General features: G+C 48.3%; 3 protein-coding genes across 12 annotated transcripts; 1 reads left to right on the top strand and 2 right to left on the bottom strand.

Annotated features, from left to right (window-relative positions):
* Nucleotides 1-862: 862 nt before the first annotated feature.
* On the bottom strand, nucleotides 863-9,881 carry LOC120828961 (PHD finger protein 20). Of its 9 annotated transcripts, none has more exons than XM_078081306.1 (19): nucleotides 9,777-9,830; nucleotides 8,698-8,747; nucleotides 8,504-8,583; nucleotides 8,207-8,378; nucleotides 7,217-7,301; nucleotides 6,929-7,002; nucleotides 6,610-6,832; nucleotides 6,147-6,260; nucleotides 5,986-6,045; nucleotides 5,664-5,841; nucleotides 5,474-5,580; nucleotides 5,138-5,254; nucleotides 4,851-4,937; nucleotides 4,604-4,746; nucleotides 4,415-4,514; nucleotides 4,084-4,279; nucleotides 3,804-3,999; nucleotides 3,273-3,480; nucleotides 863-3,112 (listed from the first exon to the last, which is right to left on the bottom strand). In XM_078081306.1, exons 3-19 carry the CDS (start codon nucleotides 8,581-8,583, stop codon nucleotides 2,976-2,978), a joined length of 2,277 nt encoding a protein of 758 aa, XP_077937432.1. In that variant the 5' UTR covers nucleotides 8,698-8,747; nucleotides 9,777-9,830; the 3' UTR covers nucleotides 863-2,975. The 9 variants fall into 9 exon arrangements, with proteins under 9 accessions (XP_077937432.1, XP_077937456.1, XP_077937467.1 ...); XM_078081330.1 differs by having other exon boundaries at nucleotides 6,177-6,260; nucleotides 9,777-9,828; XM_078081341.1 differs by having other exon boundaries at nucleotides 8,464-8,583; nucleotides 9,777-9,826.
* A 626-nt stretch (nucleotides 9,882-10,507) lies between these two features.
* ccdc135 (coiled-coil domain containing 135) lies at nucleotides 10,508-18,045 on the bottom strand. 2 transcript variants are annotated; one of them, XM_078081297.1, is made up of 18 exons: nucleotides 17,637-18,045; nucleotides 16,941-17,077; nucleotides 16,305-16,473; nucleotides 16,085-16,210; nucleotides 15,523-15,717; nucleotides 15,300-15,443; nucleotides 14,923-15,138; nucleotides 14,698-14,844; nucleotides 14,326-14,398; nucleotides 14,110-14,238; nucleotides 13,765-13,893; nucleotides 13,227-13,462; nucleotides 12,480-12,692; nucleotides 12,276-12,386; nucleotides 11,818-11,928; nucleotides 11,398-11,592; nucleotides 10,775-10,914; nucleotides 10,508-10,672 (listed from the first exon to the last, which is right to left on the bottom strand). In XM_078081297.1, the coding sequence occupies exons 2-18, from the start codon at nucleotides 17,072-17,074 to the stop codon at nucleotides 10,585-10,587; spliced, it is 2,556 nt and encodes an 851-aa protein (XP_077937423.1). In that variant the 5' UTR covers nucleotides 17,075-17,077; nucleotides 17,637-18,045; the 3' UTR covers nucleotides 10,508-10,584. The 2 variants fall into 2 exon arrangements, with proteins under 2 accessions (XP_077937423.1, XP_077937427.1); XM_078081301.1 differs by having other exon boundaries at nucleotides 16,941-17,139; nucleotides 17,637-17,746.
* A 1-nt stretch (nucleotide 18,046) lies between these two features.
* On the top strand, nucleotides 18,047-23,098 carry edem2 (ER degradation enhancer, mannosidase alpha-like 2). The gene is made up of 11 exons (XM_040192658.2): nucleotides 18,047-18,260; nucleotides 19,023-19,133; nucleotides 19,469-19,508; nucleotides 19,606-19,711; nucleotides 19,785-19,910; nucleotides 20,241-20,452; nucleotides 20,681-20,822; nucleotides 20,899-21,023; nucleotides 21,101-21,245; nucleotides 21,356-21,477; nucleotides 22,268-23,098. The coding sequence occupies exons 1-11, from the start codon at nucleotides 18,169-18,171 to the stop codon at nucleotides 22,751-22,753; spliced, it is 1,707 nt and encodes a 568-aa protein (XP_040048592.2). The 5' UTR covers nucleotides 18,047-18,168; the 3' UTR covers nucleotides 22,754-23,098.
* The last annotated feature ends 340 nt before the right edge of the window (nucleotides 23,099-23,438 follow it).

Here is a 23,438-nt window from a genome sequence, read left to right as displayed (position 1 = left end):
AAAGGATTTGGGTGTTTTTCTGCTCAGATGCAATCCAAAAAGAAAATGTCTGACTTGAGGGCAAAACAAAACAATCAAAAAGTGATGAAAATGTGGCTTTTTATTTGGCTCCATCATCAACATCTTCTCGTGGTTCAACTCCAGCAGAAGCATCGACCTTCCCATCAGCCCCAGCGGGACCCGAAGGAGGTCACTGGCCATCAGGTTTCACCCGGGAATCCCAACCGACACGTCCACAGAACAGAACTGGAGAATCCATATTCAGGATTCTGTTCAGCGGAGCGTACGTCGAAGGGGGGGTGTTATGCAACACACACACACACACACACACACACAACGAGGGGCCTGTGGACTAAACCGAGAGGCCATCTGGACCGATTAGAACACAACATTAATATTGTGTTCACAAGAGGGAGAAAAGCAATAACAAAGTTTCAACTGTAATTCTCTGTAGTTTCTAATGAAACAAACATTTGTGCAGATGATTCAGATTCATTTTCTGATTTAAGATCATGGAATAACTCATATTTTAAACATATAAAACAGAAACATAAAGCTTGAGTCTCCATCAGACAAACTCACCACGTGAAAACAATGAATTCAAGTTTTAAGTCCTATTCTCGTCCAGCTTTTACCGTTCTATTCTCTTAACTCTAACGAGGGTTTCAATAGTCTTTAAATGTCCTTTTGTAATTTGTTTCTTTCAGACTGGTTATTGATGCTTTTAAAATGAATTAATAAATAAACACAAAAGTAGTTTTAAGACCGATTCTAATACTTTTAGAAAAAAAGATTTAAGCACCCGAATCCATCAGAACCGATGGAGAGAAACCTCACAACAGAAACCAAATAAAACACAGAATAATGGTTCTTTCTTTTAATATTCATAAAGATTCTACAATTTGGTTGGCAGAGCATTTTGAGGGGGGGCAGAGAACATCCACACAGACGGGAACACATTTAAATCAAAGTGTGAGTTTTTCTTCAGAAAATAAAGGATTGACCTTTGACTTCACATGAACTTGTGTTGCCTTCAGGCTCCTCCTCCAAAACTCAGCAAAACAGAACCCTGTGTTTACGTCTGGGTTAAAACGACCCGGCCGGCTGTAGAGGAGGCGCCTGAACGCACCGTATGGAGGAAACTGACGCTCTGCGTTGTTCTTCTACCAAAACACTCTCGGGATCCTAAAAGGTAACCAACCCGCTTCCCCACCCACCTATGAAAATAAATCTACAGCTTTGTACAGTTCGCTTCCTTTACAACTGTATGAAACATATACTTTGACATATTTACATATGTTTTATTTGTCTGTAATGTATTTGTATGCGCATGTGGAGATTAAACTGCCGTGGAAAGCTGAAAGTTCTGGGACACTAAATGCTCCTGTGGAGATTGTTTGTTACACATAAAGGTCAAAAGTTAACTTCCGTGCTCATCGTTTGTCCTCTGTAATGTGAGGAGACGTTTAAGAATAAAAAATAAACACAAATCTAGAAAAGGAAGTAGAAGAGGAAATTAACTAAAAACAACCTGATGAACAAACATCTAAAAGAGAAAATAAATGAAATCAGACAGCGACAAAACGCTGGAACAGTCCAAACAAACAGTCCATGTTTGTGTCCCAGCGTTGATTATCTTTAAGCTACGTTAGTGATGTTTATGACACGCTATGGGTACAAATATTGTGTTGTTTACAAGCAAACCAAACAGCGCTGAGTGAAATGAACCAAAATCTCCAAACAGACATTGATCTGATGCTAGTGGTCATTCAGCTTTCACAAAAGGTGCACAAATAAATTCTGCTTCATTAACCGGACCTTTAAAATGAACTCTCTTTTCTACTCGGTTCAAATCTAAAAACTAAATGGCTGAATTGAGAAACTTGCAGAAGCTAACAGTCTGATGCTAACGCTGCACATGAACAGTCAGTCTGATGCTAACGCTGCACATGAACAGTCAGTCTGATGCTAACGCTGCACATGAACAGTCAGTCTGATGCGAACGCTGCACATGAACAGTCAGTCTGATGCTAACGCTGCACATGAACAGTCAGTCTGATGCTAACGCTGCACATGAACAGTCAGTCTGATGCTAACGCTGCACATGAACAGTCAGTCTGATGCGAACGCTGCACATGAACAGTCAGTCTGATGCTAACGCTGCACATGAACAGTCAGTCTGATGCTAACGCTGCACATGAACAGTCAGTCTGATGCGAACGCTGCACATGAACAGTCAGTCTGATGCGAACGCTGCACATGAACAGTCAGTCTGATGCTAACGCTGCACATGAACAGTCAGTCTGATGCTAACCCTGCACATGAACAGTCAGTCTGATGCTAACGCTGCACATGAACAGTCAGTCTGATGCTAACGCTGCGCCCTAACAGTCAGTCTGATGCTAACGCTGCGCCCTAACAGTCAGTCTGATGCTAACGCTGCACATGAACAGTCAGTCTGATGCTAACGCTGCACATGAACAGTCAGTCTGATGCTAACGCTGCACGCTAACAGTCAGTCTGATGCTAACGCTGGGCGCTAACAGTCAGTCTGATGCTAACGCTGCACATGAACAGTCAGTCTGATGCGAACGGTGCACATGAACAGTCAGTCTGATGCTAACGCTGCGTGCTAACAGTCAGTCTGATGCTAACGCTGCGTGCTAACAGTCAGTCTGACGCTATTGCTGCACATGAACAGTCAGAGTGATGCACGTTAACTTCGACCAGGCCAATAAAAAAAATCAACAAAATCACCTTACATAAAAACATAAGTCTTTTTCCCCTTCGGGGAGGGTGGCTTCCTGTGGTATCAACACCCGTCCTCACCACGTTTCCTCTCTCCAGACCCGGAGTGTCAACTCGCTCTACGACTCACTCTCTAACGGTCCGTTTGTCGCTCTGCTCCGTCTGGCTGGCAGACACTTGCAGAATCAAAGGTCAATGGGGTTTTTTTTTTTCTGGAGCAGAGAGCGTCATCGCCAGACCGACAGGTGTCTCACGGTGCACAAGTCACGCAGTAGCCGCCGGATTCGCTGTTTGAGCTGTGGAAGGCGGGACAAAGGGTCCGGAGGCTCAAGCTCGCCCGAGTGGTCCAACCAGGACTCTAAGACTGAAGAGGGGAGCAGAGAGAGAGAATATCATCCAGTATCTGATCAAATTCATTATCATTATTTATTATTATTAAATGAGGGGGAAGGAGGGGTCCATGGAGGCGACCCCCCCCCCCCCCCCTTAAGATGTTCAATGAATGTATAAAGTGTGGGCGTTACCGTCCAGCTCCCGCTCTATCACATCCATCCTGCCGCTGATCTGGTGGTGAAGGGACTCCACGTGCTCCAGCAGGTTCAGCTGACACTCGGCCTCCGGCGCCGGGCACGTCTGGGCACGTGCGTGTTGGCGTCGGTCCGTGTGTGCCGCGACGTTGGCATCCGTGGGGACGTCATTCGGATTCTGGTCGACGGCTTCGGGCTTTATTCCCTGGAAAAAAAAAAGTCAGCAATTTCTGCTTTGTCACGTAAAAACAATCCCGACAAAAGTGATTTTCGTCTGAGAGAACTCACACTCTGGTAAAAATAGTTCCCACATTTACCAGAATGAAGCTCAAACTGGTTCTTCGGTGGTCTCATAGCAACAAGCAATCAGTGATGAAAAGGTCACCTGGAGAACCTCGCTTATGTCACCTGAGGTCCCCTTTGACGTTACAATCACTCTTTATACTTCCTCGTTCCTGACTGAGGGGATAACTGGATGTCTGCAGTTCTCATTTTAAATAAAGTGTAGAGCTTTGTTTGTTTTTTTACCCTCAGGTCAATCTCCTCCTCCTGCTGCTTCACTGCAGCCTGCGCCTTTTCCCACGATGCACCGGGCTTCTGGTAGCAGTGCTCGCTGCTGACGTAGCAGACGGGCGGCTCACCTCTCGGACCGCCCGCCGCTCTCAACCCCTCCTCCCGCCGCCACGGCAACCGCCACAACTGCAGGTCCGGGTGGGACGGCGTGCTGCAAACGGACAGAAGATAAATCTTATTTTTATGGCGGGGAATCGAGCCGTCGAGCCGCCTCACGCCGCGTCAGCGTACTCACTCCAGCAGGCTGATCTTGAGCTGCAGCCCGCTGAGGACCTGATTGAGGGCGTGCGTGTGCGCCAGCAGGCTGTTGGTGTGCGAGATGGTGGCGGCGTTGGTCTCCGAGTAGTTCTCCTTCACGCACGAGAGGCCGAACATGTGACCCGATATCAGCAAATCAGGTTCTGACAAGAAGCGCTGGGCCCGCCTCCAGCCTGGAAAACACCCACAAACACGCTCACTTATATTCTAAATATGAATTATAATCACCCTCCCCTGATGACCTGGTTTCACTGAGCAGCTCAGACCAGATCTGATGAGCTGAAGCGGTATATTTGGGGAGGTCCTACCTGCCGTGTGTCTGCAGTAGTAGCAGGTGTAGTTGTGTGGCACGTTGTGTTCATACAGACCCATGCAGGTCCCGTGCTGCCAGCACAGACACGACTCGCACTGCAGACAGAACCGAGCTGTCAGGGTCAAAGTTCAGGGTGTGTGTGTGTGTATGTGTGTGTGTGTGTGTGTGTGCGTGCGAGTCTCACCTGGATCATGAAGTCATTCTCCTCGTCCACCTCGCACACACACCTCACCAACTCGCACTCCTCCGTCTCCATGGCATCGTGCCAGGTGGGCGTGTCCTCGCCGCTCTCCGCCGTGAGCGTCGACCAGTCGCTGCCGTCGTCGGCTGGAAGGGGGGGGGGGGGGAGAAGGGGGGGAGTCGGCGTGTTTACCTGCAGCTCGTTTCTCTGCGGTCAATGAAACCTTTTCAATCCGACAGAGCGCGCTCACCTCGCGGGAGCTCGTGCTCGGGTCCAGCCGACAGCGTCAGCGTGATGGCGGGTCGGTCGGAGTTCTCCTCGTCACTGCTGCCGAGGCCTGAGAGGAGTCACAGACAGGAAGCAAAGGAAGGACGGACAGAGTGATGTGTGGAGATGCAAAAAGACATCAAACCAGCATCATTTATTGTGATTTCATCACAGTCACTTTACTGGTCGATGACTCAGCTCCTTCTTTATTCTATCCTAAACTGATTGGAGGGTGAGGAGCAGTCAGGGGACCAATCAACCGTCGCTCACCTGCCTGACTTTTCTTCTTCTTCTTCTTCTTCTTTTTCTTCTTCAGTTTGACCCTCAGGAAGTTCTTCCTCTCCTTTCTGTCCTGGTCTCCGCTTCTCTCGCCTTCTTTCTTCACTTCTGCAAACAGACAGAGGAAACGAAAACACAAGCGAACGTATTGACAGATTTAAACACATTTAAATCACTGCTCATGTTTCTGTGTTTTATAAATATTTCATTCTTTCCACATCCTCTACTCGCAGCTTCTCCTCGCCGCTCTGCGTCCACTTCCTGACGTTCAGTCGTAGCTTCTCTGATTTATTATAAACAGACGTCGGTTAAAAGGGTCCAACCTACCCGCCTCCGCAATGCCCCGTTGTCTGTCGTCGTGGCGACAGGCCTCCTGTTCCTCGCCCTTGCCGTCGGACAGGAAGTCGCTCCCCTTGGAGGACGACCTCTTCCTCCTGCAACGGCACAGGAGGTCAAGAAGTAAAGACCACCGTGTCTCCAATGCCACTGGATAAAAATCGAACCGGCGAACACCCACCTGGGCGTCTCCGGCTGCTCGTCCGGCGGCTGGTCCGAGTGGTAGTACTTGATGTGGTAATGCAGCAGGCTGGCCTTCCGGAAGGACTTGGAGCAGCCATCAGCGGGGCACTTGAAGGGGTTGTGGTCCAGCTCGATGGAGAGGATGGGAGGTGGCTGGTTCTTAATCACCCTGTAGACTAAGATATATATATAACATTTGAGAGTGACATTTTAGAGAAACAATGAACAAATTACCTTTGATATTCGCACATTTACATATAATACTCAATGCATGATTTCACAGTATTATATGAATTAATTCAATGATATAGTTCACTTACGAGGCTCTCTGCTGAATTTGTGAGTGGTGGGCAGGTGAGCCTGACGCTCCAACAGGACGTCTGACGCACAGAGAGATTTCATATGATTGAATAGTTTCAATAGAACAAATAGTAGCTAAAATAATAATTAATAATTTAAATACAAAAACGTATATTTGTACCACTATAGTTGTGATGCAGCTGAAGGTTACCTCTGTCCACGTGGGCGGGGCTAGCAGGTTCTGGTTGGGTGCAGTCAGCTGTGATTGGCTGATTCTGAGCTGCACCAATTCGACCTGAGAGAAGATCAATGGATTAGAATCAGCGGACGGATCATAGAACTTACGGATCGGATCAGCACGAAAGAAGAAGAAATATACGCAAATATAAGTTTTACAGATCAGAATCATATGGTTTCATCCTCCGTCACCATTTATTGTTTGTCAATGATCCATAAGAGCCGATCATGATACAGATGACAATGATTCTCAGAAAATTAAGTTGTTTTTTTTTACCTACAATGGCTGTAATTCGCCGTCACATTAAGGGGACTTGGCTCACCCACAATGCATCACTTCATCACTCATAAATGAGTGGTATTACTGAGATGTACATGTATGTTTGTCCTCCGGTCACGTGACTCACTGTCTGTTTTTTTCTTTGCTGGTGGATGGGAGGATGAAGGTTCAGCCTTCCTCTTCCTCTCCTCCTCCCCTTCTCCAGCTCCTTCCCTTTCCCCCGAGGCCTCCTCATTCCTCTCCTCCTCCTCCTCCTCCTCCACTCTCTGTCCACCAGCCTCCTCCTCTTCTTCGCTCTCTCCTTCCTCCCATCCCTCGCTTCCCACCGCGCTCTTCTCAGATCTGGACTTCTGTGTCAACAAAAAACAAAAACAAACAAATCTTTGAGATCACAGGAGATGTGATTGTTGGTCAATCAGACGAGGACCAATGGGAACGTTTCTTACTTCCTGGAAAGGCTTCACCTTGGTGGGCTTCACAGTCAGAACCACCCCGTCATAGAAACGCACTGTGTAGGAGTCTGACAGACACACACACACACACGTTTCGATTATTCACTCACTTGTTATTTTTCCCAAAAACCAGAGGAGTCGTCCTTACATCTTTAAATATTTTCCACAAAATAGACTTTTTTCTGTAATACTTGTTGATTCTTTTTCCTGATTAAATGACTGAAAACAGATTGACAGAATGAGATGAACTTTGACCCATTCAGGTGCCGAAGAGAAGCTCACCGTCCTTGTTGACTCGGAGGATTTTGGCCGGGTAGAAACGACAGTCGGTCCAACAGGCCATAACCTTTGACCCTGAGACGAACATCTGAGAGGGAGACAAAGACAGGTGAGGACCTGACGGTTAACTGTGGCAACTCCCTGACTCCAACATCACTGACAACACCATCCTGTAGATACTCGCTCTACAACATGAGGAGAACACGTCCTCTTCTCACTCAGAAGGTACTGATTCAGGCTCTGGTCGTCTCCCTCCTGGACTCCTGTAACTCTCTCCTGCAGGTCTCCTGCTACCACCATTCCACCTCTGCAGCTCATCCAGAATGCAGCAGCTCCACTGGTCTTTAACCTTCCTAAGTTCTCCCTCACTCCTCCACTCCTCCGCTCTCTTCACTGGTACCGGTGGCTCATCCAGTTCTAAACATGGTGCTCAGGTACCATGCTGTGAATGGATGGGGTCCAGTTTACATCCAGGACCTGGTCCAACCCGACATCCCGACCCGCACTCTCCGCTCTGCATGTGATAAACTGCTTGTTCCTCCTCACTGAGAGCAAAACACTCCACTAGATCTCCACTCTTTGCTGTCCTGCTCCTAAATGGTGGAAGGAGGTCTCTGAAGACATCAGGACCACAGAGAGCCTTCACATCTTCAGACTAAAGACACACCTCTTCAGACTCTACCTCCACTAACACACCAACTAACTGCAGCACTTACATTCTTATCTATAGCAAGTTGTACATCGGCTTATTTGATGAAATTGTTCTTTCGGGTTTCTTTTTCTTTTGTGTCTGTATTCTAATGGTTGAAAGGCACTTATTGTAAGTCGCTTTGGATAAAAGCATCAGCTAGATGATTTGAATGACACACACACACACACACACACACACACACACACACACACACACACACACACACACACACACACACACACACACAGCAGGTAGATTCCGGTCCAGACTATTTGGATCTGACCCGGCAGCAGCGCTCGTACCGGCAGTGAGCTCGCCGGGTTCAGGCCCCGCCTCCTCAGACTGACTCGTTCCAGCGGCCTCAGGTAGGGCGAGGTCCAGTGGAACCATTCGTTGTGCCGACGGCTCCACTGGCGGTAGTGGACCTGAATCCGCTCTTTGTCGTAGTCGATCTTCTCGATGGTGGCCGCGTACCTAACAAAAGAAGATATTAAAAACACATATAAAATATAAATATATATATATATATATATATATATAGATATAGACTTTGCATCACCAGTCGTTAGCGGCTGTGTGTGTGTGTGTGTGGTCCACACCAGTTCTTGTGGCGGTCTCGGGCTTCTAGCTGAGCTCCAACCTCAAAGGTGATTCCTGACCTGTCCGGGGGAGTCTTCATCTTCATCAAAAAGGGAGAAAAATATCACTTCAATCGTTTAACTTCGTGTGCACTCTGGAGGCGTTTTAACATGCGTGTTGGTGATGAACTGAAGGGGGAAGAGGAGGTTCTCACAGGTCAGCGGCGCTGCAATGATGACCTCATATAACGTGATGCATGGGTTACTAAGCAGGTTATAAAGGAGGTGGCATGCAACAAACAGCAGAAACAAACTAAATCAATACTTCAGTACATTTAGATGATTTGTAGCTTTGATGAGTACTTTCACGATGCATTAGTATGTATTAATACTTTTTATCAAGTATAGGAGCTGTAATGAGCCCAAAAGCGCTGGACGGTAGCTGAGGTTTAAAGTCTCACCATTGTACAAAAGCAACTTAACCTGATCAGTTAAAGATGTTTATATGTTATAAGATCAGCTTGAGAAGACGGAACAGCTGTTTTGGTGAGTTCAGAAGTAAACTGCACGTGTCGCAAGGCGGTGACGTGACACGGCGCGTCATGACATATGACGACTTGACGGTTTGGTGGTTTTTGATGGTTTCAAGCAAACTTTTAGTGTCTTAAGTTACCACGAATGCGGAGTGGATGAGTCAGAGCTGACACCGGCAACAAAACGTAATTTTAACTACTTTATTTACTTAAACCAAAAATATTACGTTTAGTTTGTTTTTTCTGATCCGCTAGCTTCGTCTTAGAGCGAAGCCGATTGGTTAAAGGCCAGCGGAGGACGCCTCCTCAGCATTCTCATTGGGTGTTTCTGCTGGCAGTCAAACAAGCTCCACCCCCCTCCAGATATTTGACAGTGGCTAAATCGCTAATGCTAATTTGTGTTAGCTCCACCGAGCAGCGACAAAATGACACGGGGCGACACGCTAAACGCTCCAAAATGACCCGTGCGTGAACTACACCTGCGTCGGGACGTGCGCGGGCAAATGTTAAACAGGGTAGCTGTCTCTCCTCCATTGACTGTGGAGTGGAGCTAACACAGTTAGCCGTAGGCTAATGCTGAATGCTACACAGTTAGCCGTCAGCTAATGGTGAATGCTAATTGCGTTCCAGCTGAAAAGTGTCCGTGACACGAACCCAGTGAGCTCCCGAGGAAGTCCTCAGCTGTAACAACTTATCGCCGTTCTATTAACGTCATTACGGCCCGTAAAAGGAGTTAACGGGGATCACAAAAGCTTGTTTACCTCTTGCGCTACTTGCACACTTCACTCTTCTTCATACTGTGATGTCCGCAGAGCGCATGCGCGGACGGTTACCGTCTCAGCTGTGTTTTTTTGGGGGGGGCGGGGCGGTAACTGGGTCTCAAAATAATGGTCAGTGTGATAAAGAATAATGGCAAAATAATTTGACAAAATGTATGAGTAAATAATTTGTTCATATTTAAAAATAGTGATAGCTACTCAAAATAACGAGAACCGTCAAAATAACGTCCTACTATCTTAAAACCAGTATCTTTGTATGTTTCCTTCTCTTATGTGACTTTTAAGATATTGTTTCATATTTTGGAGAACTAGCTATCTAGTTTTTGGTCCTTTCCACATCGTGCACATGGAGAGATGATGCGACAATGAGCACAGACATGCAGCCCTCGTTATCTTTTGCTCGTTTTTGCAGTGAAATTGTGTCTCTTTCTGCTTGTTTTGCCACTTAATGTTGTAATTTTGTGCCTTTTTGTAGTTCCTTTCCATCCCTCTTCTTCCCTCTTCACTTCACATTATGAGTTTGATGTAGTCACGTTGTGTCTCTTTGTTTTCATTCTGTGGTCCTTTTGAGTGTGTGTGGTGTTTTTTGTCTCTTTTTGCACGTGTAAGTCTTGTCGGTTATCGGTGAGCGTGTTGTGTTATCAGCGCCGCGCAGCTTGAGAGGAGTCATTTTCATCTCACACAGACTTTATAATGAAGACACACAACCCATGCAACAGAAACACATGTTTATAGAGCACATTCTTCATGCAAGCGGGAGAAGTCATACACAAGAAGGCAGGTGTGTGACTCATGTGAGCAGGTGGGGGGCCAGTCGAGGGTCATTTCTCAGCCTCTCATCCAGTTTCTGACACTCCAGAGGAGCTGCTTTCACGTGCCTGAAATATATAAACGCATTCACCTTATCAGGCCAATCTTACCATGTGGGCTGGAATATGCAGATGACCTGTGTGTGTGTGTGCGTGTGCGTGTGTACGTACATGCTGAGGCGTTTCTTGGCTACACTTATTCGTAGTGTTTTCTCAGCGCAGTATTTCTGGTACTCTTCCCTTTCTAGCAGCGCCATGTGGAGCTGGTTCTTCTGGTACCACTGCTGTTTCCTCTGCAGCTCTTGTGTCTCCTGAATGATTTACACACAGATACAAGAACAGCACATGTCAAGGTGCCCACGTCCCCATGGATGCACCATGTACAGAATCAAAGCTGTCCATTTGGACCTCTGGTGAAGAAGCTGCACATGTCATCTGAATAGTCATGATCCTATTGTGTTGCTCTAAATGATCTGATGGAGCGTTTCATTTGAATAACATAACGTATTTTAACTATTTCTTTTAAACATTTTTTGACCTTACATGTTTGAAATTCTTAAAAAAATATATTTTATTGATTAATGTCATTTGACTTTCCTTCCATGACATTTTTGCACCTTTTTGACTTTTTTGAGTTTTACCTCAAATTTGACCAGATATGTTTGTTTGTTTTGATATGTTGAATTTTCCTTCAAAATATTTTTTTGCCTAATTTTTCATTCTTTTTTTTTCCCCCCAAAACGTTTTTTGACATCATATTTCTTTACTTTTTTTCAAAACCGTTTTTGACCTACCTGCTCAAAGCGCTGCTGGATAAGCTCGGCCTTCTCCAGCAGCCTCCATTTGCTCTCCGCCAAACACTGCAGGTAAAGCCGCCGGGCGTCTTCGGCGCTCAGAGCCTCGGGGTCACCGAGTGGGATCAGGAGCGGTGCCAGGACGTCCGTCTTCCTCTCCTGCAGCCACGTCTGCTCCTCCTCGGCCTGGCGCTCCTACAGCGGCGCAAAGTGTTACTTTTCTAAATGTTTTTCCGTGAATGGGATTTATTCAGTGTGTGGGTCCCTCAGCCATCTTCTATACCAACTCATCACTAGAGGGTCCCAGAGTCCCCCATCGACCCCCACAGCAGATTTCTGGACTGGGGGAGAACGCACAGGGAGAACATGCGGACTGTGCGTGCGTGCGTGTGTGCATGCGTGTGCGTGTGTGTGCGTCACCATTTCCTGTCTCCTGCTTCGGGCTTGGGCCGCTCCGCTCGTCGTCCACGGGGAGAAGTGGAGGCCGACGCTTTGCTCCTCCGTCTCCCTGCGGGACAGGATGTCCTCCACCTGCTCACACACACACAACACGAGGATGATGTCACCGAGTCGGGGAATGAAGGGGGGGGGGCATGCTTTTATTAAGGGCGTCGAGGGGGAATTCACAAAAAGGCTGAATGCACCTTTGTGTACACAGAGTGTATTGAAATGAGCAAAGAGAGACTAAAACGTCTTCTACGTAATGATAGAAACGCAGTTACAGTGAAGTTATTAGTTAATAAATACACTTTATTTATGAATAAGAGGACGAAATGAGCGTCATACCTTCTTTAAAAAGAGGCAGAGCGTCTGAGTGAAGGACGACTCGTCCCTCTACAAGAACATTTGCAGAACCCATGAACACATTTGTCACTCACCTCTTTCCTGGACATTTTGATTTGGAGAGACGCCTCCTTCTCATCCTTGATCAGGTCCTCCAGCATCTGACTCAGGATCAGGTTCTTCAGAGGCTCCTCAGACGCGTCTACCTGCCCCCCCCCACAGACAGACACACACGTGTGTTGTTATGCTCTGAATGATCTCGTTCCCTCGGAGGAGGCTGTGACCTCTGCCCTCTCGACCTGGAAGCTGGACACCATGTCCCGTCTGAAGTCCTCGGCCTTCGATCTCTTTGACTGCAGCGGTTTGACGAAGCTCCTCCTCGAGGCGACGCACCTGTGGTCCTCCAGGTGATAGGTCACCTCAATCCGCCCCTCAGCCAGCAGGAACACCCGCTGGGCTACGTCGGCGTGGGCCGGTTTGGATCGGTCCCGGTGGAAACGCTCCAGCACTTCCTGCGTGCACACGGACACGCACACGGACACGCACACGGACACGCACAGACACACACGGACACACACACACGCAACAATTGACTAGAAAATGGAAAACCGCCTGTTTCTTCTTTCTATCGAACAAACGTCACAGGTGTCGTGTTCATCGCAGCCCATTGAAACACGTCAATGAGCCTCACTCATCTTCATCGTCTTCATCATCACACTCACGCGTGTAAATACACTGTAGAGTGGATTCATCCGCCCTGAAAATAGTCCCTTCAAACTCTACTTCCTCTGTTTAGTTGAATAAAATATATACAAATATACATTAAGTTTACATATATTAGGTGATATGAAACCTGGTGTTTATATTTAAACCCACTATATATATATATATATATGTATACTTTGTGTATATGCAGGTGTATTGAAATCTGTTTGTCTGAATATGAACGCATGCTGTATGTATCCTCATGTATGTACATGTAAAGCAGGTGACCAACACGTATCTAGTGTGCACGTGTGTTTTGCTTCTCGTTGACATGTTTGTACCTGCAGCAGCTGCTCCTCCTCGTCGGAGTCGGAGTCGGAGTCGGAGTCGGACTCTGAGGTGGACGCGCGTCCGTCCTGCAGGAAGACGGCGTGCCGGTGGAAGAGGAAGTCCTTCCGGCCCTCGAAGGTCTCCGTCATCTCCTCCGGGGACAACGTCCTCCTCACCAGACCGTCCACGCGAGCGGCGCCGCTGAACCGCATGTCGTGCTTCTCGCTGCGGGACCAGAACCTGTGGACTGAGGGAGAGGAGCCGGGTCAGAGGCTTCCTGCGGGACCAGAACCTGTGGACTGACGGAGAGGAGCCGGGTCAGAGGCTTCCTGCTGGACCAGAACCTGTGGACTGAGAGTAGGAGCCGGGTCAGAGGCTTCCTGCGGGACCAGAGACCACGAGTCACGCGAAAGAAACACTTCATAGCAACGTTCTTTCCTGGAACATTTCTGACTTCAGATTCAGATGACGGTTCCAGAGAACTGTGACAGTAACAGACGCCTTTTGTTTCCGTAAAATGTCATTGTTGGTTTAATTATAATTATTTACATAAAACGCCAAAGGTTCTTCCAGGTGTGAAGCACTGTGTGGTCGAGTTATCGACCTCGTTGACCTCAGTCTCCTGCAGGTGGTCGTCTCTGTGCTGATACCACGACCTCACCGCGACCTCCTCAGTGCCTGTCACACACACACACACACACACACACACGCATGCGTTTAAAGTCAAGTAAATTCAATTAGTTAACAGAGTTTTAGGTAAAGTTGGACGTGGACGTCGACAGGAGCGGAGCCGTGTCCCCCAGTGGACATCAGAGACGGGACGTTTGTCTCCACAGATTATTATAGACTACAAAGCCCACACGCTTCCCCGGGCCGTGACGAGGCTCCGCTCACAGGCCAGGTCCTCGTAGGTGGTGAGTCTCCGGACCAGCCCGTCTGGGTTCAGGTGCGGAGCAAAGTGCTCCAGCGTGGCCTTCCTGTAGCGGGTGGTCTTCTGTCGGCCCGGCCAGCGGGTCTCCAGGTCTGCGGGGGAACAGGGGATCTAGTTACTCACTCGGAGGGGAATGATCATGGATCACTACGCCGAGTAAGTAGTGCTTGACCGTGTACCTTCTTTTGAGATGTCGATGTAACTGACCCAAGAACGTGGCATCTCCAAAACACCAGGCTCCTCCCCGTCCTCCTGCAAAGACAAACAACATCAGCTGGCTTCTGGTTTTCTCGCCACAGCTCTGTGACACATAATGAGATGTTTCCCCATCACGTAAATCAATAAACCCCCTAAAAGTGGGAATAATATGGAGGACATAAATATCTAAATATGCAAATAAATCAGTGAATTTAGGAGGATTCCTAAAATGAACAATTTATTTCCATCAGTCTGAATAGAAGTTATAGAGGAGAAATCTGTAAAATGACCCATGAATGAATGTTGTCAGTGAAAGACTCAGACACACATAAGTATAACACGCACATACACACCTCCTCCTGCTCCTCCTTCTTGAGGAGTCTGCTCATCATCTCTCGCTCCTTCTTCCTGCAGACGCAGAGCGCCAGCGTCCTCCTGCTGAGCGCCCCGTAGAGGAGGGGCTCCCACCTGCTCGGGTCCTCCAGGTCGAACGCCATGTCCTACTCACACACAAAGACACATGTGTGCGCACGTGTACACGTGTACACGTGCGCACGCATGTGTGGCCGGGGACCCACTGCGCAGCCGCTGCTGCAGTCCTGCATGTTGACGTAGTAGTTGAGGTGGTTCCAGGCGCTCTCCACGCCCAGGAAGCGCTGGTCGTCGGGGGCGTGGCTGTCGCCCGTCAACGGGTCGATGAAGAAGTTCTGCTGGACGTCCCGACTGCCGGACAGCACCAGCACCCAGCAGTGCACTCGCAGCCCCCGCAGGGGGTCGTCCGCTCGCCGCTCGCCCTGTTGTCCGTCCCGGACAGAGAGAGGTGAAAGGTCAAAGGGGTTTGGCTTTAGGTTGGACTGAGTTCACGTGATGATTTTCACTGAGAAACACCCTGGATGAGTGTTTTGCTCTTGGTTCTCCAGGTGAACTGCGTCTCACAGTAGAACCCTCCCCGTACCTCCTGCTGCTCCTCCAGTGACGCGGCCTCCGCCTCCCGCTTCTTCTTCTCCTCCTCCTGCTGCGCCACAAAGCGACTCCTCAGCTCCGTCGCAGGTTTCACCAGGTACTTGTTCTCCGGGGGCTCCTGCTCCGAGGTCCCGGCCTGCACGCGGCGACGGGAAGCGTTACATGTGCGCCGAGTTCCACGTTAGTGCGCGGCGGGGGCGGGAGCGAGCGCGTACCTGCGGCGGGGCGCCCAGCAGGGGGCAGCGCAGCAGGCTGCGGTCCAGCAGGCACGTGTCCTTGGAGGCGTAGCCGCTGACGCAGTAGGCGTCGTAGTTGGCGCCGAGCAGCAGGCTGCAGAGCAGCGTGGAGGCCTCCAGGCACGTGGCCCTCTGGCTCTGCAGCACCAGGGTGGAGGAGAACAGGGACCGGGGCTGCGGCGCCACGGCACACGCACACGCACAGACACGCACACGCACACGCACAGACACGCACACGCACACGCACACGCACAAAGATCTCAAGTTGCTCCTCTGTGCAAACACAGTTATTGTTCTTTTTGTCCAGAAACAGAAAACAGATTGTGGAAGAGAAGATTTGTAGAAGTGTGTTTCTGCAGAGTCGAGGGGTCAAAGGCTTTTGAGTTCAAACTAAAAACCAAAGGTCAGGACACTTTTCACCTTTGAGTCCATCCTTCCCGCAGAGAAGTGGATTAAAGAAACATCCAGCTGCTGCAATGACGACTGAACGTCAGTGGCTTCCCTCTCCCCTCCTGTCATCTCAGCATGTAAAGTTCCTCACCAGGTTCTCCGGTGGCTCCAGCGGCTCCAGAGACAGGAAGTCGGCCACAAAGGAGGCGCAACCCTGCCAGGTGAAAAGCTCCGGGTGGTCCGTCGCCGCGGGCCGAAGAGTCGTGGACACAAACTTCTGAGTATCAGAGAAATACACACAGGGATTCGGTGAAGGTGACGTGAGAACAAAGATTGTTCCAGGATCATTCTCCCCTCTGATTGGCTCTCACCCTCACGCCCCACTCGTTGGTCGGGCAGAGCAGCAGCGGCCTGCGGTCGGGACACAGGTGAGCGTACTGCCGCTGGAAGCTGTCGGCGACGGCCATCAGTCGGACCTCGTTGGGGGAGTTGCGCCAGTACGACTCTGGACACAGCTTGTCCGCGTTGTCCAATGTCAGACTGCCAGACGGAAGACGGACGTGAACATGAGCTGGGTCACACACCGTGATGTAATCGGACCAACTATCATGACCCCCGACACCAGAAATGTGCATTTCAAATAGGTGTCAAACTTTTGGAAAGCCTGAATATTCCTTCGGATGAATCACGCCTAACTGAACTTAATCTTTCTCTCATGTGACCTGATCCCACCAGGAGATAATGAAGCAATTAAAATGCAATGATTAGTTAATCATATCTTGAAATAAAAGCCCTGATTGATTGTTGCGTTTGATAAATGTCACAATGTTGTCACATTCTCTCGGCCTTCTCATGTTCAAAGAGCTCGTTTTGTCTGATTAAATGTTAAAAAACGGGAGACTTTACGATTATAAAAAGTACTCTGAGGTAGTTGTAGTTATTTATTTGTGTATTTGTAGCCTCTTCGTGTGTGTGATTGTGTTTGTTCGTAAGTGGTGAGCGCTCACAGAAGCTCTTCACGAGCTGGAACGCAGCGAGGTCCTTCCAGCGTGGTCGGCTCTTCATCATCCTCCTCTTCCTCCGTAGGCGTCTCCACCTTTCTGACCTCCTCTTGCCCCTCTGACTCCGCCACCGCCTCCATCTTCTGTGAGAGTTCACACGAACAAACCGCCTGCAGCTCAAGTAGCTCTTAATACATGAAAACATCTGAGCAGGTGAAGAGGAACATTTAACGTTAGTTACACTTTAGATTAAGTGGTTCATACTTATGAGGTATAACGTTAAATAAAGTACCAGGAGCAACGTGTGAGCAATATGAAAGTACGGTGAAGTGATAATAACCTACGGCATCATACTTCTACTTGACTTGTGTTTACTATATGCTACTTAATACTTAAGTTACTTTGTTACGTGTCAGAAGGATGTATTTTACTGCAGTAACGTTACATTTAACTGATGACACTTGTAGTACTTTTACTTTGGATACTTCTGTTACATTTATCAGACTTCTATATTAGACTTTTGTATGTAAACATTTTGAAATATAGACGATGAGATATTTTTACACTTTGTCCACCAGCCTCAAAAATACCGGTTAATTCAAGCTAACTTTATACGTCACAGTTACAGTGAGAAAGGGTCAGCATCATTAGAAATGATAAACATCTTTCTATGTATTCAAAAAAAATCAAAGTTGTACTCACGCAATTCTTCGGAAAAGAACGTTTTATTTGAAAGGAGCTTTAATGTTCAGCTTTCTAAGAAGGCGCAAGTTGTGTCCGCCGCGTCTCCATGGTAACAACCGGACGTGATGACGTACTAACACGTAGCCGGGACGTGCTCGCCTTGGCTGCTCTTGAACGCAGCTCACGCTACTAACAGAACACCTTTAAACAAGCAAATAAAACGTGTCTATTTGTTCAGGGACAAAACAAGGTTTCCCAAAGCAGCAGCTAGAATATGTTTGTCTTCTAAACTCGGATTTTTAAATATTTTCTCACGGTTCCCTCTGATTTACGTTTTGATTTTTAGGATGAAAAAAACCTGTGTTCTTGAACGCAGCACAGTTTACGTTAACCGTACGCGCAGCGGACGGCGCATGCGCACATTGTTCACTTCCGGGCGGCTAACGCAACAACAGCAGCAAACCCACCCGCGCTGCTGCGTTTCGTTCCCTTCTTTCTGTTTTTATTTTATTCACCTGCCGCTCGCCCCCGCGCGGCCTCGCGTCTCACCATGCGCGCTCCCGTGTTGGTGACGCTGTTTGTTTGGGTGCTGAGCGACGCGACGACGCGTCACTTCAGCCAGGAGGAGATGTCTGCTGTCAGGTAACAGGAAGCACCTGCAGAGACTGTATGTAGAACGGAGCATGAGGCAGAAATGCTCCGGTTAATTAAACGCACCTCTCTGTTGTACCTGTGCACAGTTAAATGTAACGTTAGTGTTTATTCATTTATTTTGAGGGGAAACGCACAGCAACAGTTGCACTGTCAGTGAGCCCGTGATGTGAATGTCAATAGATTTTAATGTTGTCACGTGGGCGACAATCACTCCATTAAAATAGTTGAATAAATACCCGAAGTAAGGAATAAACTGTAGCTAATAGTCAGCTATAAATAATGGATAAACAGTATAAATAGTTAGCTAATAGTCAGCTATAAGTAATGGATAAACAATATAAATAGTTAGCTAATAGTCAGCTATAAGTAATGGATAAACAGTATAAATAGTTAGCTAATAGTCAGCTATAAGTAATGGATAAACAGTATAAATACTTGGCTAATAGTCAGCTATAAGTAATGGATAAACAGTATAAATACTTGGCTAATAGTCAGCTATAAGTAATGACTATTAGATAAACAGTGGAAATAATTCCAACTTGATATTTGTCTAAACTAAAGACCTTTTGAGGTCAAGACCAGTCTCAAACATTAATGCCACAAAGGACACGTGATACATGAATCCAAATAAATCTAAATAAGTTTAAATTCATCGAAATGAATCTAGATTAATGTGGAATAAACAATGCTGCAGGTTTATTGCGTTTCAGTCTTTAACCATCATCTCCTGTGACCTGCTTCATTGATCAGACAGCGCATCAAATCAATGTTCTACCACGCCTACAACAGTTACCTTGACAACGCTTTCCCCTATGACGAGCTCCGCCCACTCACCTGTGATGGACATGACACCTGGGGCAGGTAGACTGACATTTTTGTGTTTGGTACGACTAATAAAGCTGAAGAAAAATATAACGTCACATATGTTCAGGAAGGAAAAACGTTCTTCCATTTTTGTTGTTTATTTACTGTCCTTTTTTGTCCGATTTTATTTTCTCAAATATGAAACACAGAGACACAGAAACCCCAACAAACCTTTTCTTGTACAACGAATTAACTCTTAGTTATATATATTTCCCTTTTATGAAGTTGTTAATGTATTTTAATAATTCAGTATTTAGTTTGACAGCTCGTTCTTTTGCTGTAGATTGTGTTGTTGTGTAACGTCGGGATCTTGTGACATTCGCTCCCCCCAGTTTCTCTCTCACTCTGATCGACGCTCTGGACACCCTGCTGGTAAGCGCCCGACATAAATAAATAACTGTTAGTGGAAAGTTCTGTTCAAGAGCGACGCTGCGTTCAGGTGACGTTTAAAGAGCGCGTTCCTGCGCAGGTGTTGGGGAACCAGACGGAGTTCCAGCGCGTGGCGTCGCTCCTCCAGGACACCGTGGACTTTGACATCGACGTCAACGCCTCCGTGTTCGAGACCAACATCCGAGGTTCGGAGTGAGCCACGAGTCACCGCGTCTCCTCTTTGTTTGCAGTAGTCAAAGCGTGTGCGTGTGTGCGCAGTGGTCGGCGGCCTGCTGTCGGCTCACCTGTTGGCAGGTAGGGCGAAGATGGAGCTGGAGCCCGGTTGGCCGTGTTCAGGGCCGCTGCTGAGGATGGCCGAGGAGGCCGCCAGGAAACTGTTGCCTGGTAATACAGCACACACACACACACACGCACACACACGCACACACACACACACCTAATCAATAATAATGCTGAATTAGTATGTTCGTCATCCTGAGGTCCTGCAGCGTTTCTCCTGATGCTCCCTTAGTGTGAGTTTTCTTTAAACTAGATTATTTTGTCATTTTATTTGAGATCTGATTGTATTTATTCTAATTATTGAATTTGCAGTTTTTGCATTTTTTACTACATTTTTACGATCCAGCAGTTTTTTGAGTTTAACCCGGTGAGACAAAGGTTGAACACAAATATGTGTGAATCCGTTTTCTTCTAAATACATATTATTGATTCCAGCGTTCCAGACCCCCACCGGGATGCCGTACGGCACGGTGAACCTGCTGAGGGGGGTCAGTCCCACCGAGACGCCGGTCACCTGCACCGCCGGCGTGGGCACCTTCATCCTGGAGTTCGCCACGCTGAGCCGGCTGACGGGCGACGAGGCGTTCGAGGACGCCGCCCGCCGGGCCCTAAGGGCGCTGTGGAGGACCCGGTCCAACATCGGGCTGGTAACGAGGGAGAGAGGGGTGGGGGGGGAGAGAAAGAGAGACAGACTGTCTGGACACCTGTCTGTCTGTCTGTCTGTCTAGTTCCGTTACCATGGAAACACTCCTCTTTATACAGACACAGTGGCTCTCAAACGGCTTGTTAGTTCAGTTTATTGTACCTATTTTACACCTGTCCCCGCCTGCCTGTCCCCGCCTGTCTGTCCCCGCCTGTCTGTCCTCGCTGCCCAGGTGGGGAACCACATCGACGTCCTGTCTAAGAAGTGGGTTGCCCAGGACGCCGGCATCGGCGCCGGAGTGGACTCCTACTTTGAGTACCTGGTGAAAGGAGCCATCCTGCTGCAGGACGAGGAGCTGCTCCACATGTTCCTGGGTAACCGCGACGACAAGGAAGCCCCTTAAGCAAGGCAGCGCACCACCGACCCGCTGATCTAGTTTGTTCTCCTCAGAGTACGACCGGGCCATCCAGAACTTTACCCGCTTTGACGACTGGTACCTGTGGGTCCAGATGCACAAAGGGACGGTCTCCATGCCCGTCTTCCAGTCTCTGGAGGCCTTCTGGCCCGGCCTGCAGGTACGCACCGCACAGACACACACATACAGAGACACACACTCTCTCACTCACTAAGTTGCCGTCCGTCCTGCTCTCAGTCCCTCCTGGGGAACCTGGACAGCGCGGTGAGAACCTTCCAGAACTACTACTCGGTGTGGAGACAGTTTGGAGGTCTTCCCGAGTTCTACAGCATCCCTCAGGGTTACACAGTGGACAAGAGGGAGGGGTACCCGCTGAGACCGGGTGGGTCCGCCAGCTGAGCGCCGCTCACGCAGACCCCACGTTACCACTTCCGCAACTTAAAAGAAAAACCTGCAGGCTTTTATTTTGAAAATCTTGTTTGCCCGTTGCAGAGCTGATAGAGAGCGCCATGTACCTGTTCAGGGCGACGGGCGACCACACCTACCTCCAGCTGGGCCTCGACGCGCTCGAGTCCATCGAGAAGATCACCAAGACACCCTGCGGATACGCCAGCGTAAGACCAGAGGGAGGGGGGAAGGGAGGGAGGGAGGAGGGAGTAAGGGAGGGAGGGAGGGGTCTAGTGCCATCTAGCGGCGGCGGTGCAGAGTCAAAACAAACCTCCTGTTTGAAGAAGAGAAAGAGAACATGATGAGAGTCTTCATTTTAAACGAGTCTCTACATTGTTAATTCAGCCATTGGGCCTAATTAAGAACTGTAAAAGTCAGTGGCCAAGACGGCTGTCACAATTCCTAAAAAATGACGAATATTCACTTTAAAAAAACACATATATATCGAATATATTCGAATATGTGGTTGCGCATTATACGCGTCAATAACTGGATAAATTAATACAACGGGACACAACTACTTATATAGGTAACTGATTTAAGTTTAAACATATTACCGGCACAGATCTCTCGCTCGCACAGGAAGCTGTTGGAGGCGATCTGGTCTGTTTCATATCAGGCGCCACTAAGCTGACAGTCGCGGCGCAGTTTTTAGTTTTTTAAAACAACCATTTGAATGTATATTTGAATACAGAATATTCGCCCCTACTTGCTAGTTGATTGTCTGCTGGGAACAATAGTTCCAATAGATGATTTATCAGAGGAGTTTATTGATTATTGAGCCCATAAGATGTTCCAGATGTTTAATGTACAATAATAAAAACAGGAATTCTTCAAACTGGAGAAACTGCTACCAGATGATTTAGAATTGAATTGATTTTGAAACCAACGTTATTCATTATTTAACGGACTAATTGTGTAAAAGCAATGATGACCAGCGGGTCCTTCTGGTCTCAGGTGAAGGACCTGCGAGATCACCAGCTGGACAACCGGATGGAGTCCTTCTTCCTGGCCGAGACCATCAAGTACCTCTACCTGCTCTTTGACCCCGCCCACTTCCTGCACGGCGGGGGGGCGGAAGGTGACGGCTCCTGGGAGGAGGGTGGCGAGGGGGGGGGGTGCGTTCTTGGGGCGGGCGGCTTCATCTTCAACACGGAGGCCCACCCTCTGGACCCGGCGGCGCTGCACTGCTGCGGGCGCCACGCACGGGACCGCCAGGAGCTGCGGGACGTCCTGCTGGGCCTGATGCAGCCAGGCGGCCAACCGGACCGAGGGCGCAGCGAGGGCCCGCCTCCCGGCCCATCGGAGGGCCCGCCTCCCGGCCCATCGGAGAGCATTGTTTTGAAGCCGGGCGAGAGGAAGACGCCCCTGCTGTCCTGCCCCGTTCAGCCCTTCAGCGCTCGACTCGCCGTCCTGGGACAAGTTTTCTCGGATGACGCCTGAACGCGCCGTGGGATCAGCTGATGTGTGAGCGTTCCAGATGTGACGTTCATGAACAATAAGTCATGATGCAAGTTATTGCGTTTGTGAAGCAGCGAAACAAAAACTCAAACTGCGACTTTGTCTCTGTAATTTAAAATGAGTGAAATATATTTTTATCTATTAGAAACGTTGTTTGGTGTCATATTGTGTGTATATGTAACATACGGGTTATTGATCAGTATTCAGTCTTATATAGTATATATATGGTATAGTGATGACATGGTTCATGTTCCTTTGTGCACAAAATGAATCTTCTCACATGAAATCCTCCCCGACTGACAGATAAATTAAAAAAAAGGAACTGTGGGCGAGTGGGGAGCAGGTCGTCCTCCAATCAGAGGGTTGGTGGTTCATGTCCACGTGTCCTTGGGCAAGGCACCATCGATGCTTCTGCAGCTGTGACTGCAGTGTGTGAATGAGTGTGAATGGCTGAGTGATGTCATGTAGTGTTAAAGCGCTTTAAGTGGTCGGAAGATGCTGTACAGACTATTTACACCCAACCCCCCCAAAGGGTGTGTCTCTGGATCCGTCTCCTCAATGACTCCATCATGACTAACTTCTTCAGCTCGTCCTCCTTCCCTCGTCCAACTTCTGCTTCATATCAGATTAGATATGAGAACCCTTATTTTAAATGTCCTTACAGACG

This window comes from Gasterosteus aculeatus, chromosome 2, assembly GCF_964276395.1.
Source record: "Gasterosteus aculeatus chromosome 2, fGasAcu3.hap1.1, whole genome shotgun sequence".
NCBI lineage: Eukaryota > Metazoa > Chordata > Actinopteri > Perciformes > Gasterosteidae > Gasterosteus > Gasterosteus aculeatus.
The sequence above is the reverse complement of the archived record's forward strand: the minus strand, read 5'-3'. Positions and strand labels throughout refer to the sequence as shown.

Excerpts from the sequence above, each read along its gene's own strand:
- LOC120828961 (XM_078081304.1), bottom strand. The coding sequence starts at position 8,583 with ATGAAGACTCCCCCGGACAGGTCAGGAATCACCTTTGAGGTTGGAGCT. Across the intron at positions 5,842-5,985 it reads CAAATTCAGCAGAGAGCCTC|TCTACAGGGTGATTAAGAAC; the intron begins GTAAGTGAACTA and ends TATATATCTTAG. Across the intron at positions 3,113-3,272 it reads GATAGAGCGGGAGCTGGACG|TCTTAGAGTCCTGGTTGGAC; the intron begins GTAACGCCCACA and ends TCCCCTCTTCAG.
- ccdc135 (XM_078081297.1), bottom strand. The coding sequence starts at position 17,074 with ATGGAGGCGGTGGCGGAGTCAGAGGGGCAAGAGGAGGTCAGAAAGGTG. Across the intron at positions 16,474-16,940 it reads CCAGCTCGTGAAGAGCTTCT|TCTGACATTGGACAACGCGG; the intron begins GTGAGCGCTCAC and ends TCCGTCTGGCAG. Across the intron at positions 14,399-14,697 it reads AGAAGGAGGAGCAGGAGGAG|GAGGACGGGGAGGAGCCTGG; the intron begins GTGTGTATGTGC and ends TTGTCTTTGCAG.
- edem2 (XM_040192658.2), top strand. The coding sequence starts at position 18,169 with ATGCGCGCTCCCGTGTTGGTGACGCTGTTTGTTTGGGTGCTGAGCGAC. Across the intron at positions 19,134-19,468 it reads GGACATGACACCTGGGGCAG|TTTCTCTCTCACTCTGATCG; the intron begins GTAGACTGACAT and ends CGCTCCCCCCAG. Across the intron at positions 19,911-20,240 it reads CGCCAGGAAACTGTTGCCTG|CGTTCCAGACCCCCACCGGG; the intron begins GTAATACAGCAC and ends TATTGATTCCAG.